General features: G+C 39.5%; 1 protein-coding gene and 1 long non-coding RNA gene across 2 annotated transcripts; one reads left to right on the top strand and one right to left on the bottom strand.

Annotated features, from left to right (window-relative positions):
- The first annotated feature begins 9169 nt into the window (after window positions 1-9169).
- LOC311098668 (uncharacterized protein) lies at window positions 9170-12166 on the top strand. Its single transcript, XM_084139202.1, has 6 exons — window positions 9170-9323; window positions 9440-9573; window positions 10583-10730; window positions 10826-11074; window positions 11182-11452; window positions 11777-12166. The coding sequence occupies exons 1-6, from the start codon at window positions 9268-9270 to the stop codon at window positions 11972-11974; spliced, it is 1056 nt and encodes a 351-aa protein (XP_083995328.1). The 5' UTR covers window positions 9170-9267; the 3' UTR covers window positions 11975-12166.
- Window positions 12167-13403: 1237 nt separating this feature from the next.
- On the bottom strand, window positions 13404-13896 carry LOC311098688. The gene is made up of 2 exons (XR_014609656.1): window positions 13711-13896; window positions 13404-13605 (listed from the first exon to the last, which is right to left on the bottom strand). It is a non-coding gene; the product is annotated as an uncharacterized lncRNA (long non-coding RNA).
- Window positions 13897-17648: the final 3752 nt, after the last annotated feature.

The following is a 17648-nucleotide window of genomic DNA, read 5'->3' on the forward strand; positions in this document are numbered from 1 at the left end:
TAATGTATCTAAATATAATGAAAAAATGCACAGAAAGAGACAGATGAACAAAGTGATGTTATACCAAAGCAGCATGCAGCCAGAACATACAGGATCAGCCAGTTTCTCATGACTAGTCAGTCAGTTTGAAGTGTAAAAGGTAAGGAGCAGAACAATGCTGATCTATCTATCACAGAGCTTTGACACCCTCTGTCCTACTGTTGATGCTTCATGTTGTTCTGTATTACATGCAGTAGTAGACCATGGGGAGGTGTCTGTCTGTATGGCATCCTCTGATTCAGGTGTGTGTTCTTTGTTAGGTTGCCCCCTCAGGTTGACTGTCATACTACACCACCAAGCAGTGTGAATTGTGAGGAGTAACTACAAACAATAATATTTTTGCACTTTGTCATATTCCCAAGTGCTTTTCCAACCGATATCAAAACATCTGTCTAGGTGGAATTCAAGACTACTGATATGAAGACAGAGAAACACTAGACCTCCTGGTGATTGCACACAGACAGCACTGATGTGACCACATTCTCTGATCTCAACCTCTGACATTATGAGATCAATTTATGGTTTGATGTTACATTTGTATCCCTGCTTAATCACAGCATTTTTGGTCTGCAGGTTCTTGTATAGGGTTTTATAGATGTTGTATCACTGGGTATATTCCCTGAGAGCACAGTAGTAGGGATCTGTGTCTGCCAGGGTTAGGCTTGTTATGACCAGTTCAGTTGATGTCCGAGACGTTGTGGATGTATATCTCTTATCAGGGACATGTTCACTACCACTCTGTGATCTAGCACCTTTATACAGTAGAAACTGAAGAGCCTGGTTAGGATAATGCCAGTACAAGTAAAGGTCAATATAATTCCTGTTTATTTTGTTCTGCAGGTGTTTGTACAGGGTCTTTTATGGATCACTGGTTATAACAATCACTGAGAGCACAGTAGTAGAGAGATTAGTCTGCCAGGGTTAGGTGTGTTATGATCAGTTCAGTTGATGTCCGGGACGTTGCGGATGTATATTTCTTATCAGGGATATGTTCACTACGGCTCTGTGATATGGCAGCTTTATACACAGCCTGGTGTCATAGACTAGACATAACATAGTAAATGTAAATCCAGGACAGTCAAATAAGTATGGTATGTTATGTTTGGTATGGTTACATAAGAGAGATGGTTACTTAAGGCAATAACAAAAGTAGGGTGGTTAGTCGGGGTGGATGGTTGGGCGTATAACGTGAACGTCTAACAACCCTAAAGTTGTGAGTTCAAATCACATCATGGACAACTTAAGCATTTTAGCTAATTAGATAATTTTCTACTACTACTACTTTTTAGGTACTTTGCAATTATTTAGAATGTTAGCTAACCCTTCCCCTCACCCTTACCTTAACCCAATAACCTAACTCCTAACTTAAACGTAATCTTAACCCTAACCCCTAACCCTAACCTAGCTAGCCACCTAACTACAATACGTAACATATCATACATTTTGCAAATTCGTAACATATAAAACAAATTGTAATTCGTAACATATCATACGAAATTGGGTGTCTCGGATTTACATACAGAATAATATGAAATGATCTGAGACCAGGTTGCTATACAGCAGAAACTGAGGGGCCTGGTTAGAATAATGCATGTACCAGTAAAGGTAAACATAATTACAGCTCAGAGTCACAGGTTTTCTCTCTGTACTGATGACTTCATGATTTACAGGAGTAATGTGATCCCCTGCAATCTGTCCTGTAAAGATAATATAGAAACAAAATCAATTGAAAATGATCGGAAGAAGTTCAGGAGTAAAAACAAACAAAATATAATTATTGACTGTGTCCATAAAATGTACAGTGGGGAAAAAAAGTATTTAGTCAGCCACCAATTGTGCAAGTTTTGTGCACTTAAAAAGATGAGAGAGGCCTGTAATTTTCATCATAGGTACACGTCAACTATGACAGACAAATTGAGAGAGAAAAAAATCCTGAAAATCACATTGTAGGATTTTTTATGAATTTATTTGCAAATTATGGTGGAAAATAAGTATTTGGTCACCTACAAACAAGCAAGATTTCTGGCTCTCACAGACATGTAACTTCTTCTTTAAGAGGCTCCTCTGTCCTCCACTCGTTACCTGTATTAATGGCACCTGTTTGAACTTGTTATCAGTATAAAAGACACATGTCCACAACCTCAAACAGTCACACTCCAAACTCCACAATGGCCAAGACCAAAGAGCTGTCAAAGGACACCAGAAACAAAATTGTAGACCTGCACCAGGCTGGGAAGACTGAATCTGCAATAGGTAAGCAGCTTGGTTTGAAGAAATCAACTGTGGGAGCAATTATTAGGAAATGGAAGACATACAAGACCACTGATAATCTCCCTCGATCTGGGGCACCACGCAAGATCTCACCCCGTGGGGTCAAAATGATCACAAGAACGGTATGCAAAAATCCCAGAACCACACAGGGGGACCTAGTGAATGACCTGCAGAGAGCTGGGACCAAAGTAACAAAGCCTACCATCAGTAACACACTATGCCGCCAGGGACTCAAATCCTGCAGTGCCAGACGTGTCCCCCTGCTTAAGCCAGTACATGTCCAGGCCCGTCTGAAGTTTGCTAGAGTGCATTTGGATTATCCAGAAGAGGATTGGGAGAATGTCATATGGTCAGATGAAACCTAAATATAACTTTTTGGTAAAAACTCAACTCATCGTGTTTGGAGGACAAAGAATGCTATGTTGCATCCAAAGAACACCATACCTACTGTGAAGCATGGGGGTGGAAACATCATGCTTTGGGGCTGTTTTTCTGCAAAGGGACCAGGACGACTGATCCGTGTAAAGGAAATAATGAATTGGGCCATGTATCGTGAGATTTTGAGTGAAAACCTCCTTCCATCAGCAAGGGCATTGAAGATGAAACGTGGCTGGGTCTTTCAGCATGACAATGATCCCAAACACACCACCCGGGCAATGAAGGAGTGGCTTCGTAAGAAGCATTTCAAGGTCCTGGAGTGGCCTAGCCAGTCTCCAGATCTCAACCCCATAGAAAATCTTTGGAGGGAGTTGAAAGTCTGTGTTGCCCAGCGACAGCCCCAAAACATCACTGCTCTAGAGGAGATCTGCATGGAGGAATGGGCCAAAATACCAGCAAAAGTGTGTGAAAACCTTGTGAAGACTTACAGAAAACGTTTGACCTGTGTCTTTGCCAACAAAGGGTATATAACAAAGTATTGAGAAACTTTTGTTATTGACCAAATACTTATTTTCCACCATAATTTGCAAATAAATTCATTAAAAATCCTACAATGTGATTTTCTGGAAAAATAATTATCATTTTGTCTGTCATAGTTGACGTGTACCTATGATGAAAATTACAGGCCTCAATCATCTTTTTAAGTGGGAGAACTTGCACAATTGGTGGCTGACTAAATACTTTTTTCCCCACTGTATATAGAATGTATAAGCATGAAGTAGAGGCCTTAGCATTGTTGTTCACTAGTTTACTCAAATTAGGGATGGGATGGTGGGGTTGGAAAGTAATAAGGGGAAATATATATATATTTGAAAGGATATGTATGTATGTATGTGTATATATATATATGCGAGAATTTTTTTGGGGATTGGAAGTGATGCAGACAATTACATTGATGGAAGTTACAATCTATCTGCAATATTAAAGCTGATCTACCCCCTAAACATTTTTTTTACAGGGGTAATGTAATCCCCAGCAATCTGTCCTGTACAGATAATTTAGAAACAAAATCAATAGACAGAAGTTAAAAAGAGTAATTACCATCAACAATACAGGCTCACCTGTACAAAATGTAAAGAACATCCACTACATCTCTGTCTGGAGTAATTATGGCTTCAACACTTGTACCTGTAAAAAATAACAACATGGATTACAGAGTCAATGTAGACTGCGTACAGTATATCCACACTTGGTGTTTCAAAGTGTATTACCACTTGATATTGATAATACCATATTGTAATGAATACTGAACAGTAGGGGTGTAACGATTCGTTTTAACAACGATTCGATTTGTATCACGATTCGTGGTTGTCGATACGATTCAAGGACGATATTGGTTCATTTAGAACGATACGATCCGAAACGATTCAGTGACTTGAAATCGATTCAGTAACCTTTTAGCCAAAAATTCAACCAGTGTGACTGAAATAAATACCTGGTAACCAGTTGCATTATAGTCTTGATATTTTTAACAGTGTTTCATGACTCCATGCAGACCATCTGGTATTATGAAACTTACCAAAAGTCTCACAAGTCCGTCTGTTATGGCCTGTGCGGTTCGGTCAGCACCCAATTCAATCAGTCCAATAAAGTCCAAAGTAAATTCTCCGTTGCTGGACACAGACACAATGTAAACTATTTCCTGCTCAGTTTTTGTGATGTCCTCAGATCCATCAAAAAGCATTCAGTAAAGGAACATCCTCAGAATAGGAAGACATGGGACGTGCGTGTTTAGCTTTATGGAAAGAGAAAAATATTAAACAGAGCTTGCCGCTGTTCTTCATTCAGCTTGTCTGGCAAGTGGGCGACTGGACATTTATTCTCGGCTAGCTTTTAGCAATGGCTTGCGCCACATTCGTGTGCTCCTTGCTCTTTTCATGTTTGTCAAATAAAGGATGGTTGAAATTCTTTGAGCCTTTATAAAATGCACCTGTTTTGTCTGCTAGATGTGGATTTGAGCGGCAAATCTTGCACCACATTTCAGTGCGCTCATCGTTAGCTTCAAGCCACTTTTCCGAAAAAAGTATTTTCTTCGGCTCTGGCTCCAGTTGGCGTTTCTTTGTAGGTGGCAAAACGCCAAAGAAGCTGCTTAATGTCTGTTGCTTTTTGGACATCCCTGACAGTAGTTGACAAGCAACATGTCATGTGTAAGGTTAGATGAGAAGATCGGTCAAGTACGCAAAGGCGCGTAGTAACACAAGTGGCATTACGCATTCCTGATTTTTGTCGCGCTTGCGTATCTGCGTACCAGTTATGTGCACCCCTGCATATAAAGTCTGACGTGCTTAAATCCAATGGGTTATTTCCTAGTATCGATACAATCGATTTATTACATTTTAAAACGATGTTAGATCGATATATGTTGTCCAAAAGGCCAACTCGCCGAGCACAGATCGATGTAGTTGGATCATATGAATATAAATCGATACATCGATGTAGTAGATGGATCGTTACACCCCTACTGAACAGTGTACATTCTGTTAGGACACATTCGGTTAAAGGAGAGTGAATTCTTACCTACAAGTGAACACAAAAACAAGACTGAATAGAGCAGCATCATAGCCGCTGGGTGTTAGACAGAGACTCTCTGTAAAAGGATCTTCTCTTGGAACATTCACTCTCTGGGTGAATCAGTTCCACTCATTACATGTTAAGTGTAACATTATGATCCTCCTCTTGACGCAATAGAATGGGTGCATGTTGACTCCACTTGATGGCACTATTGTCAAATTACTCTCTCAGGCGATGTTAGGTTTTTGTAGTGTTTCTGGGTTTCCTGTCACTGTGGGCATCAGAGCACAGTAGTACAGAGCAGAGTCTGTCACTTCAGCAGAGGAGATCTCCAGATCCACATAGGTCTTCTCTTTGTTCAGTTTAACAGTGAGGTGAGGGTATGGAGGTTTAGCTCTCACTACAGTCCTAGAGGCATGGTGGATGAAGAGGAGGAATTGGGGAGCTGATCCTGGATACTGTTTATACCACAGTACACAGTACACAACTTGTCAATGAACACAATAATAATGTCTGTAAGTAAATGGCAGTATAGTCTACCCTAACAAAGTTACTCTTAATATTTATGATCAATTTCTGTTGGATATTCACTTTCTGCTTCACACTCATTAAATGTCTATTATTTTGAGATGTATATGTAATGTGCCGAAATTATGAAATACATCAGCCAATTCAGAAGGGGAGGGATAACCTTTGGAGGGAGCTTCCTTTTTAAGGTAGCTCTCGAGACTAGAGTTTATTTCTGGGATCAACAGTTATTATAACTGGGCTAGCATTGCCTATCAGTCAATATCCATTGGAATGTTCTGTCCATAATGTTTCTGGCACCTGAGACAAAATAGACTGGGAGGCAGTGTCAGACCCCTACTCCTCCTGGAGGACTGGTTCAATTTGCCTGCTTACTGATTGGTTTAATAACTCATCGTTTGGGATATCAATGAAAACTCCATCTGGGGTACAGTAAATTGTAGCATTAAGTTTAGTTAACAAGTCTCTACCTAGCAAATAAACGGTTGGGTGGGTGAATACAGAAAATAATTTTCAACATTCAGTGGCCTTATGGAATAGGGCATGGGTTTTGTTTCAAAATCTATTACTGGGGTGGAGGAAATCCCATAAGCGTTTCAGCACCTGTATCTACCAACATTGGAAGTTCCTTCCCCTGTATATTTACCATAATGTTTGAGCCAGATTGGTCTACTTATATCTGTGGGTATTGCTGTTGTGGGTTTGCTGTATTAAAGATGTTGTCTCCCCTGAGGGGCGTCCGTATTGTGGCTGGTAAATTTAATTTAGTTCTTGACGAAGACTCTGATTTAACATGGCAATGATATTTTGAGTTGGAAGCTGTTTTAAAAGCATAGAAAATGCACCAATCTTTGTCTGTGGCTTTATTTCCAAAACCCTTTAGACAGTCATACTCATCAGAAAACTTGGTAGTGGCCATTCCATCAGTCCTCTTAGTTATGAGGGCCCAGCATGGCTCTCCTTCTCCGATGACCATCTAATTCTGGGCCTGTGTTGGTCCCTTTGGCTCAGGACTCATCTCACCCTCTGTCAGGTTTCCGCAGTGAGGGTGGTCAGAAGAGCTTGGTACGGCCCTCTCCAATGGGGGTCCTTCCAGCTCTTTCTCCTGAAGTATTTGACCACCACGAAATCACCTGGGTTCAAATAGTACTCATCTCCACCTGCCAGGTTCGGCAAAAACACCTTCACCCGGGGGAAAGAGTCTTAAGAACACTGTTAAGGGTGACAAAATACTCAACCATGTCTTCCTCCATTCCTTGCAGGGACAACCTGTTCTCTGGAAATACTCTTCAGTACATTGTTAGTCATGCAAATCAAACATTGTACAACACCACCACCAGATGCATTTTCTGCAAACATAGCAAAACCTACTGTAAACCAATATTTATTTACAAGATCCACCTACTTTACACATATATTTATTTGCAAGATCCACCATCCCTCCTTTTGACACATGGTCTTGACCATGTGACAATTTGGCAAGGAATTGGAAAGTACAACGGGGCACGGCTAGTCTGCTCTCATCCAGACATACACCCAAGGCATCCTTCCAAGATAGAGTGAGAGGAGATGCTGTTTACAATTCAAGGCTTATCTCTTCAGACATTAACATTTTCCCTCACACTACCAATACCATAATTGAATAATCTGAATATAAGGATGCAAGCAGTTCAAATGTTTAGGTATTGTTGCACTGATTGATTTCTCCATCTTCAGACTGATGTTTGCATGCATTCAATCTCCTCTGAAATGTTCTTCTGTGTGTCACTGTGTGAGGTGTACAGCCCTGCTAACGTCCCACCTACCTCAGAAGTAAGGCTTGTATTTTTTCTACACTAGTGCCAAGGATACACTAGTTTTTTAGGGGGTCTGTATATCCTGTTGTCACAGTGGACCTCAGAGCACATTAGTACACAGCAGAGTCAGACAACTGCAACCTCTGGATCATCAAGAGGACTGATTTATGATGGAATTGAGATGGGCATCAAATCTCCACTTGAGTCTATCATCAGAATCCCCTGGTCCAATGACATCCTTCCACAAAACATATTCAGGGTAATCGTTTGTGGAGATGGAGCTGATAAACTGGTGTTATAGTCAAAGTTGAGAGACACATCTTCCCCTTCATAATCAGTCTCTTTTCTCTTTGACTGAGTAACACTGTCTGCTCCTCTGCACTCTGGAAACAAAGAAGAATATTGTTATAGTGTGGACAATATATAAATAATTCCTACTGAATAGGTGGTATACTTAACTGCAGTATAGTATTATTGCTATTCATGGGATTATGGTTATTATGGACATTGGTGTTGACAGTGACCTTTACCCTCCTGTGATGTCATCACCCAGAGTTGGCACAGTATTAACGGGACACTACCTCATGTTGAGTTGGGTATATTGCTCTCCTGTTTTCTACTGTTTGTACATGGCTGTATCCCTTTATTTTGTAGTTTGCAAGTAAAGGCAATGAACATTGAAACGCGTGTGGATAATCCTCGTAAAGTTACCACAAATACCTTTGTGCAGCGATAACAACAGAGGTCCACAGCCAATGTCCCATATTATCATAGGATACAAAGACCAAGACAAACTGATGTTACAATATAGAAACTGGTGTGCTCTCTTGATTCCTGTCTTTGTAGCAGCACAGGCCTAGACCATGCAGCATAGAACAGAGGGGATGTTCAAATAGACAAGTCATTTCAGAGTAGAAAGCAACACTCACTTGGTAATGTGGCCCCCTTGTGGTTGATGCTGGCTTTTCCATAACTCTGTACACAACACAGTATTGCATTTTCTAAATTCATCTTGTAACATATGGAGGACTAAAAGTGCCACAATTAAATAAATAAATACACCATTAAATAATTACTTAAATGTGTCATTAATTAATTCAAATTAGAATTAAATACATAAATGTGTAATTAAATGTATCATTAATTAATTCAAATACCGATTCATTTTATGTAAAATACATATATAATTATTTCACTATTTACATTTACATTTCATGATCCTGCATTGCAGTGATTCATGAATTACTTAAAACTGTCAAACTGACCCATCAAAGTCAGTGGGCGGGGCTAACGCGAATCTAGTCTGATCCATTGCTTTGGTCTGAAGTAGAGTAGGCCAACCTGGATAGAGACAATGGAGGATCTCCGTGACCTTTCCAGGGAGTTGGTTAGAGACATTTTAAACTTAGCAGAGGATGTAGAAGCAGGACCTGCTGACCCAGAGCATGTAGCTAGTAAAGCAGAGGAACTTATTGAAGTTGTTGGAGTCATTTCTGCACTTTCCGACGAAGATATCGACCACAGAGTGATTGCAAATCTAGAAGAAGTTGTCCACCGCTTCTCTGGTACCAGGGCACTTCAGGCCCAACACACACAGGGACCGGGGCGTTTGGCGTTTGACATACCGAGTGCAGTTCTGGAGCATCAACTTCTTTGTGGAGTTCCCGCAGTTCAAATTGCAGCGATGTTCGGTGTGTCAAAGAGGACCATCAGGAGGCGCATGCAACAATACAGTTTAAGGTATTTACACTAAATTCATGAGTTTTCTGTTTATGAATTGCTGCTCTCATACACTCGGAAAGAATATGACGTTTAAGGTAACATTACTTGATGTTGTGTTTTTCTTGTTTGTACAGAAAGACAGATCTCTATTCAGCTGTGAATGATGAGGAGTTAGACCGTATTGTAAGTGAAATTCACAGAAGTCATCCAAACACCGGCTACAAGCTAATGCGTGGTCACCTGAATGCAAGAGGTGTGCATGTTCCAAGTGAGTAGATAATAATATGGGCATTATTTAAATGTATTTTTAATTTGGAGCTCTGCCCCTTTGAAAGGTGAAGGAAGCCCGCTTATGGAAAGACATCGCCTCTGAGATGTAGAATGTGTAGAAGAAATGTGAAGAGAAACACATTTCAGGACGGCTGACTTGTATCATCAGGATAGACATGTCCTGTGATTTTTAGCCTCCTGTTTAATAGAGGTGGAACAATATCTGACAGTAATATTCTCAGCTGTCCGGATGTGCCCCTGCTGTAAAGGGTATAATATAATCATAGAAAAGCAAAATATCATAGGAGGCAAAAAATCTCAGGTCATCTCTGTTCGAGCATGTGGTATCTATCTATCTATCTATCTATCTATCTATCTATCTATCTATCTATCTATCTATCTATCTATCTATCTATCTATCTATCTATCTATCTATCTATCTATCTATCTATCTATCTATCTATCTATCTATCTATCTATCTATATATGTGTGTATATATATGTATATGTGTATATATATGTATATGTGTATATATATATGTATATATATGTGTGTATGTATATATATATATATAAATATATATATATATATATATATAAATATATGTATGTATGTATATATATGTATGTATATGTATGTATATATATATAAATATATATATGTATGTATGTATATATGTATGTATATGTATGTATGTGTATATATATATATATATATATGTATATGTATATATAATTTTTATATATGTGTATATATATGTGTATGTATATATATATATATATATATACATACATATATATACATATATATATATATATATATATATATATGTATGTATGTATGTATATGTACAATATCTGACAGTAAAGTACATTTTTGAAGCTGTGGTGGTTCTGTAATAGTTGACTGTTTTACACACATTATTTATTTTATTATGACACCACTATATCCTCAAAATAAGTAGCCAGTGAGTGTGTGGTTATTCATTTTAAATTCCTCCCCTCAGTCTCAAGACTGCAAGAGTCTTTACGCAGAGTCAATGCAGAGGGAGTCTACATGAGACGTCTGAGGCTGCGTGTATTAAGGCGACGGCAGTATTTTGTTCCTGGCCCAAACTCTTTGTGGCATATAGATGGCCACCATAAGCTTATCAGGTCAGTGATATTAGCAGATAAACAATGCATCTTTCTATATGTTTCATTACAATTGTTATACAATAAAGTTATATTTTTTCATGTGTTTGCAACAGGTGGAGATTTGTTGTCCACGGTGGGGTGGATGGATTCAGTCGTTTAGTGGTCTACCTGACTGTGGCCGGCAATAATAGAGCTCATACGGTCTTACAGAGCTTTATCGCCGCTGTTGAGCAGTATGGGCTGCCATCAAGGGTACGGTCTGACAAAGGGGGGGAGAATGCAGATGTAGCAGAATTCATGATCAGAAGCAGAGGTACCGACAGGAATTCACACATCACAGGCAGAAGTGTCCACAATCAGCGGTAAAGAAATATGTTTGGCAACTAGGCTCACACAACTAACATACTAGTTGAATGTACTTTAGCATATGTCATAAATTAACAATTTCTCAATTTTATCCTAAACACAGAATAGAGAGGATGTGGAGAGATGTTTATGAACATGCCCTGGACCTCTTCTATCAGATCTTTACTTCATTGGAAGATCAGGAGACACTGAATCCAGACAATGAAGTCCATCTTTTCGCTCTGCACCGGATTTTCCTTCCACTGGTTCAGCAAAGCCTCGACTCTTTTCGAGATGCTTGGAACTTCCACGGTCTTAGAACTGAAAGGAATCAGTCACCACAGCAACTCTGGAGAAGTTACAGAGAGCAAGGCCCTGAGGAGGATCCTACTGAGGTTAACAATGAACTTTAAACACTTTCTTAAAATTGTTTCCCCAAAGGAATTATGGGAGAAAAAAATGGTGCTAAATGTGATACTTTAAATGAAACATTTACTATAGATTATTGTCTCTTTAAAATCTCCCGAGCTTTTAAAGATCAACCTGTGAGCTGTAGTTTCTACAGTGCATACTATGCAAAGCTGTATTATTTTAAAAAACTGAATAAGTAACATAAGTTTCATTTCTCACTGCCTTGGTGACCAAAAATAACAATCTTGTGTAAGGACATGTCAAACTAGTTTTAAGTACAAGACTGATTATGCTTGTCATCCATTCAGGTTCCTGAAGAATATGGGATCGATTGGAACGGACCTCACTGCCTTCATCGAGGCACTGTGTCAGTCCCCGAGGTTCAGCTGGCCCGTGAGCTCTCAGATGAAGAGGTTGCAATTTTGCCAGCTCCAGGAGTTTCTGTTACTGATGCACTTAGACTATATGTAGAGACTGTGGAAGTGTTATCAAGAATCTTAGACTGATGTCCAACCCATGTTTTTATTTGTTGTGTTAGAACAAGCAAGGAAAAACTGAAAGTTTACTTTCCTTTTAAAAGAAAGGAAAAAAAGCTGTTTCTTTGAAGCTTCCTGTCTCATTATGGTCCACAGAATGACTAACATGAATGCTGTACTGTTAGCACTGAAGGTGCAGAACAGTTTGATTTTAGTAAATGGAAGAAAAAAAAGTCAACTACTGCACAGTGTGTTATTGTTTTCAAAGACACTGAACTTGTGTCAATTCATCTGAACTGTGTATGCATTGACATTAGGGCTGGGCAATATGGAGAAAATCAAATATCACATTTTTGACCTAACACCTTGATGTCGATATTGCAACGATATTGTAAGGTTGACAATTGGTGCATTCACAAAATATCTTCCACATTTAGATTTCGGATAAATAACTATCATATTGTGGATATAATGACTAAGTGGTAAAAGGCAAATAATAGAACAGCTAGAACAGTCTGGTAAGTTCAGAAAATGACATCACTTTACTGTAATGCAGCCTTTGAAACCAGGAAAAGACTAAACTTACCATGTAACGATATTACACTTCTTCAAAATCTAATGGTGCTTTTCCATTACATGGTACCTACTCGCCTCGCCTCGCCTTTTTTGGTTTTCCATTACGAAAAAAAGTACCTGGTACCTGCTAACATATACTTTTTTTAGCACCTGCTCAGTCGAGGTTCCAAGCGAGCTGAGGCGAGCCGAGAAGGTGACGTGAAACCCTGCAGGCTGCTGATTGGTCGGAAAGAATCGTCACTGATCACTGCATTGCCAGCGACAGACAGCATTTTAAAATAGTTTAGCCAGCGGTGGTTTTTACTGCCGGAGGCTCCACGCAGAGCTTTCTCCGTAGCATACAAGTGGCCTGATGGTTATACTGGTGCGCTGGTGTGTGTAATGTGTGATGTGTGTGTGTCGAGTCGCCATATGTGTGTGTGTGTAGCTAGTGAGCGAGGGAGAAGTGAGAGAGTGACGGCGATTATCTCCGCAGCGAGTAGCGACTCTAGTCATATATATGTGAGAGAAACAAAGCGAGTAGCGACTCTAGAGTCATATATATGTGATCACGGTGGGAAATCTGGAGCAGTTAACGTTAACTATCTCTTTGATATCATGTTGTTCACGGAGACTGAGAACCAGGAAATGCGGCGGGGATTTGTCAATGGGAAAGCAAGCTACTAAGCCACGCCCACGGCAGTCGCTATGACGACCAGCCACGCTGAGGCAATCCTAAAATCTGCAATGGGAAACGGACGCACAGCGAGTCGAGGCGAGGCGAGTCAAGTAGGTACTGGTAATGGAAAAGCACCTTAAGACGATATCTAGTCTTATATCACGATAGATATAATATTAAAATATTGCCCAGCCCTAATTGACGTCTGAAAAAATTTAAACAAGCCCAAATCCAGTACTTTTTATGGCAGCGACAAGTGCTTTCTCAAAGTCCATGTAGAGTTTGAAATGAGCTGGCAGCTTTAGGGTTTCAAAGCATGTGGAGGACGTAGGAAGGGTTCCCCCAGAAATCTCCACTCTCAGTTCAGGAGGAAGCATCTCCCAGCCAACCCAGAATGTCAGCAGCTGGGCCAGGGTACCTGATGAAGCTAAAAGTCATAAAATGGATTAAAGACATTTAGTTCAACTGTAATTGATCATATCTATCCATGAGACATAGAAGCATTTGTAAAGAGAGAAAATAAGGTTTATACCTGTTTCAATGAACATCCTTAGAAAGCCAGTGATGCGGCAGGTGGTGTCTAAGTCAAAGTCTTCATCATCACTGTCCTCAACTGGCCATGTGATTTTTTCTAGGAGCATCTTAAAGAAAACAAAAATTGTAATTTAAAAAAAGGGAGAACTTATTTTGGTGAAGGACTATGCAGATCAAATTCTTAGAAAATGGAAAAATATCCATCTCAGTCATTGAAAATACACGTAAATTCATCAAGTTAAGTCACAAAACGTAACAGCTCAATGGTCACCAGTCAGCTAAAACAGCCTCTACTTCTATCTTGGGATGCTCAAGCCAGCTAACACCATTTAGCCGATTAGCGAACTAGCTAGGTTTATGCTTCCCCCCCCATTAACAATAAACGTGTCACGCACGAAGCATCATAATACCGCATGCAAATACATGTTCGAGTCGATCTAATTTAACCTACACGTGTGTCCCGAATCATTAAATAGTAGCACACCTGGCTAACATGAAATTACTTAGCTTACCTTGGACAGGTGTACGTGATTGAGCGGCCGGTATCTGCTGTGACTGAGCTGCCGGAGTCACCGGTGCCGCGGGAGCCGTTGGACTTCTGCTCAGAGCTTCCTCAATCAAATTCGCTGCTTCTCTCAGCAGCTCCGGGCAACTTTTAGACATTTTGTCCTGCACCTCACACAGCGTCTCAACATTGGGGCTAGCAGGACCGAGTCTTCTCTTGATTTTTAGCCGTTGCAATGAAAGTTCTGTTTAACCGTGTAACTAAACCAACGTAGAGGTGAATAGCGCCACCCAGTGTATTGGAATGTGTTCAGTAGCTCTGCATCAATCCATTATCCGGAATTGATTTGTCTTGGCTTGATGCAGAGGGTAACCAATCAGGCGTTAGGTTCCGCCTACCAACTTTTGATGGGTCAGTTTGACAGTTTTAAGTAATTCAGGAAGCACTCCAACGCAGGACCATGAAATGTAAATGTAAATAGTGAAATTATTATATATGTATTTTACATAAAATGAATCGGTATTTGAATTAATTAATGACACATTTAATAACACATTTATGTATTTAATTCAAATTTTAATTAATTAATGACACATTTAAGTAATTATTTAATGGTGTATTTATTTATTTAATTGTGGCACTTTTAGTCCTCCATAGTAACACTGGGCTATTCTATAAGAAAACAAAACAAATTGTCTATTTTCAAATCCATTAGATATTGTAATAGGATTGTAATGTCTCTTACATCTACATTTAGAGCTTTATTGTAAGAGGTAGCTTTATTGTCATCCAAAATGACTTACTGCATCATCAACATCATCATCATCATCATCATCATCATCATCATCATCATCACTATGATTATCATCATCTGCTACCACTCGTCTTGGTAGTATCAGGAAGGTAGTGAGAAGGTTACTATGTCAATTTCAGAGTGGTGTTGTATACTGTACAGACAGGTGTATTGTCATTGTGTAGCTCAGTATGATTTTGTAAGGGGGCTGTATATCCTGTTGTCACAGTGGGCTTCAGAGCACAGTAGTACACAGCAGAGTCAGACAGCTGCACCCTCTGGATCGTCAAAGGGACTGATTTGGAGTCTGTATCGAGATGGGCATCAAATCTATCCTCAAAATCAGTTCCATTTTTACTTCCAAAAGAAGAACGGCCCAGCATAAACCTCGGGAAGTCATTTGCTTCATACTTGTACCAGAACAGATTTAGACTTGTAGAAACTGAAGTCTCAAATTGACAGTCCAATGTGACCTGTCCTCCCTCAGTAGTGATCACATCTCCTGGTGGCTGAGTGACTGAGTCTTCTCCTCTGCATTCTGGAAATTGACACACATTTGTATTAGGGGAGAGAGAAGATAAGCAATATGATAGCGGGAATTAAAATGTATCAAATTAGTAGGAGTAGTATAAAACTGAAAGATATGTTTGAAAAAATAAAGGGCTTGGAGCAAAGGCAGTAAACAAATAAGGAAAGTAATATTATCTTACCAAAAACAAATGTAGCAAGAACCAGTAAATTCCTCAGCCAGGGTTCCATACCTGCTACTGTGAGATCAGTGGGAGAAGAGTAATACCACACTGATGTAACTAGACCATGATGAGACTATGAACTCCTTGTCTCCTCCTCTTTCTGTGTATCGTCAAACATTGAGAAGCTTGTGACATTGTCTGAACAACACTCTACCCTGTGTTGTTGTACAATGACTGAATCTCCTGTTGTCACAGTGGGCTTCAGAGCACAGTAGTACACAGCAGAGTCAGACAGCTGCAACCTCTGGATCGTCAAGGGGACAGAGCTAGATGTGAAATTCAGCCTGGAATCAAACCTCTCTTTGAACTTTTTTTATTTTTTTATTTCACCTTTATTTAACCAGGTAAGCCAGTTGAGAACAGGTTCTCATTTACAACTGCGACCTGGCCAAGATAAAGCAAAGTAGTGCAATAAAAACAACACAGAGTTACATATGGGGTAAAAAACATAAAGTCAGAAATACAACAGAAAATATATATACAGTGTGTGCAAATGTAGCAAGTTATGGAGGTAAGGCAATAAATAGGCTATAGTGCAGAATAATTACAATAGTATTAACACTGGAATGCTAGATGTGCAAGAGATTATGTGCAAATAGAGATACTGGGGTGCAAAAGAGCAAAATAAATAACAATATAGGGATGAGGTAGTTGGGTGGGCTAATTTCAGATGGGCTGTGTACAGGTGCAGTGATCGGTAAGGTGCTCTGACAACTGATGCTTAAAGTTATTGAGGGACTCATCACTATTGCTCCTTTCTGAATAACGATCTCTTCTCAGGACATACTGAGGAGAGTCCCTAGTTAACTGGATGTACCAGAAGAGATCAGGAGATGTACTACTGGTAGTGTAGTTACAGCTGAGTGTTACCAGTCCTCCTTCAAGGGCAGCAACATGTCCACTCTGCTGGTCAACAGCCTCTTCACCTTTGCAATCTGCAAAAATATATTTGGGTTTTTATAATACATAACAGGCTAAGGTTCAGAGAATGAGAATGTAGAAAGGAGAAGCACTATACTGTACCAAAATAGCATGCAGCCAGGATAAGTACAGTATTCCTAAGCCAAGGGGCCATTATGATTCATGTATAGAGGAAGAATAGACTGTTATAGATTTTATGTTCCATCCACTGTAGCTGAGAAGTCTCATAATTGTAGGGCTCTGCAGCAGGGGAGGAGCTAATTGTATATTCAATTTAGTTGAACTGCTAGAGGGATTCCCTGTGAAATGCTGCCCTTCTCAGGTTGATTTAGTTTGATATGCTAATTGTGGGGGAAATTATACCACAACGACACCTGTAAAGTGTTGACATGCTGCATGCATCATTTAATTCTCTAGAGTCTAAGAGGTTGGGGACGGGTGTTATAAATTGACATATGTAATCATTTTTAAATGGTCATACCATGGATCATTTAGCTATTTGATTTGGAATTTTAGGACCCCTTTAGGTATAAAAAAAGATATCAAAATTATTTGATAAAATATTGAATTTCGCCTTTACTACCAAATCCCATAGAAACGCATTGAAAAACACAGTCATAAATAACAAGAAATGACATTCAAAAAATAAATCATACGGAATAAGGTTTTAAGTGTATGTTCTATATTTAGGAGATATAAGAAAGCCCAGGAAATATACATATATATATTTAAAAAATTACACATATTTAACCCCTTAAATTATCCATCATGTTCGTGAGAGTCTCCCCTTTTCACAGTGGGGTCACATTCGTTTGTAGCCCAAACGGTTCATACTCTACATACGTATTGGTGAGAGTCTCATCTTTCAATAGAGTGGTAATATAATTTTTCTAGTCCAAACCGTTCGGACGCTACAGACGTTTTTGTGAGAAGACCGATTTCCGTGATGTCACATGGTTTGACAA

This window comes from Coregonus lavaretus, assembly GCF_964263955.1.
Source record: "Coregonus lavaretus genome assembly, chromosome: 23".
NCBI classification, from domain to species: domain Eukaryota; kingdom Metazoa; phylum Chordata; class Actinopteri; order Salmoniformes; family Salmonidae; genus Coregonus; species Coregonus lavaretus.

Excerpts from the sequence above, each read along its gene's own strand:
- LOC311098668 (XM_084139202.1), top strand. The coding sequence starts at position 9,268 with ATGTTCGGTGTGTCAAAGAGGACCATCAGGAGGCGCATGCAACAATAC. Across the intron at positions 10,731-10,825 it reads GGCCACCATAAGCTTATCAG|GTGGAGATTTGTTGTCCACG; the intron begins GTCAGTGATATT and ends TGTTTGCAACAG. Across the intron at positions 11,075-11,181 it reads AGAAGTGTCCACAATCAGCG|AATAGAGAGGATGTGGAGAG; the intron begins GTAAAGAAATAT and ends TCCTAAACACAG.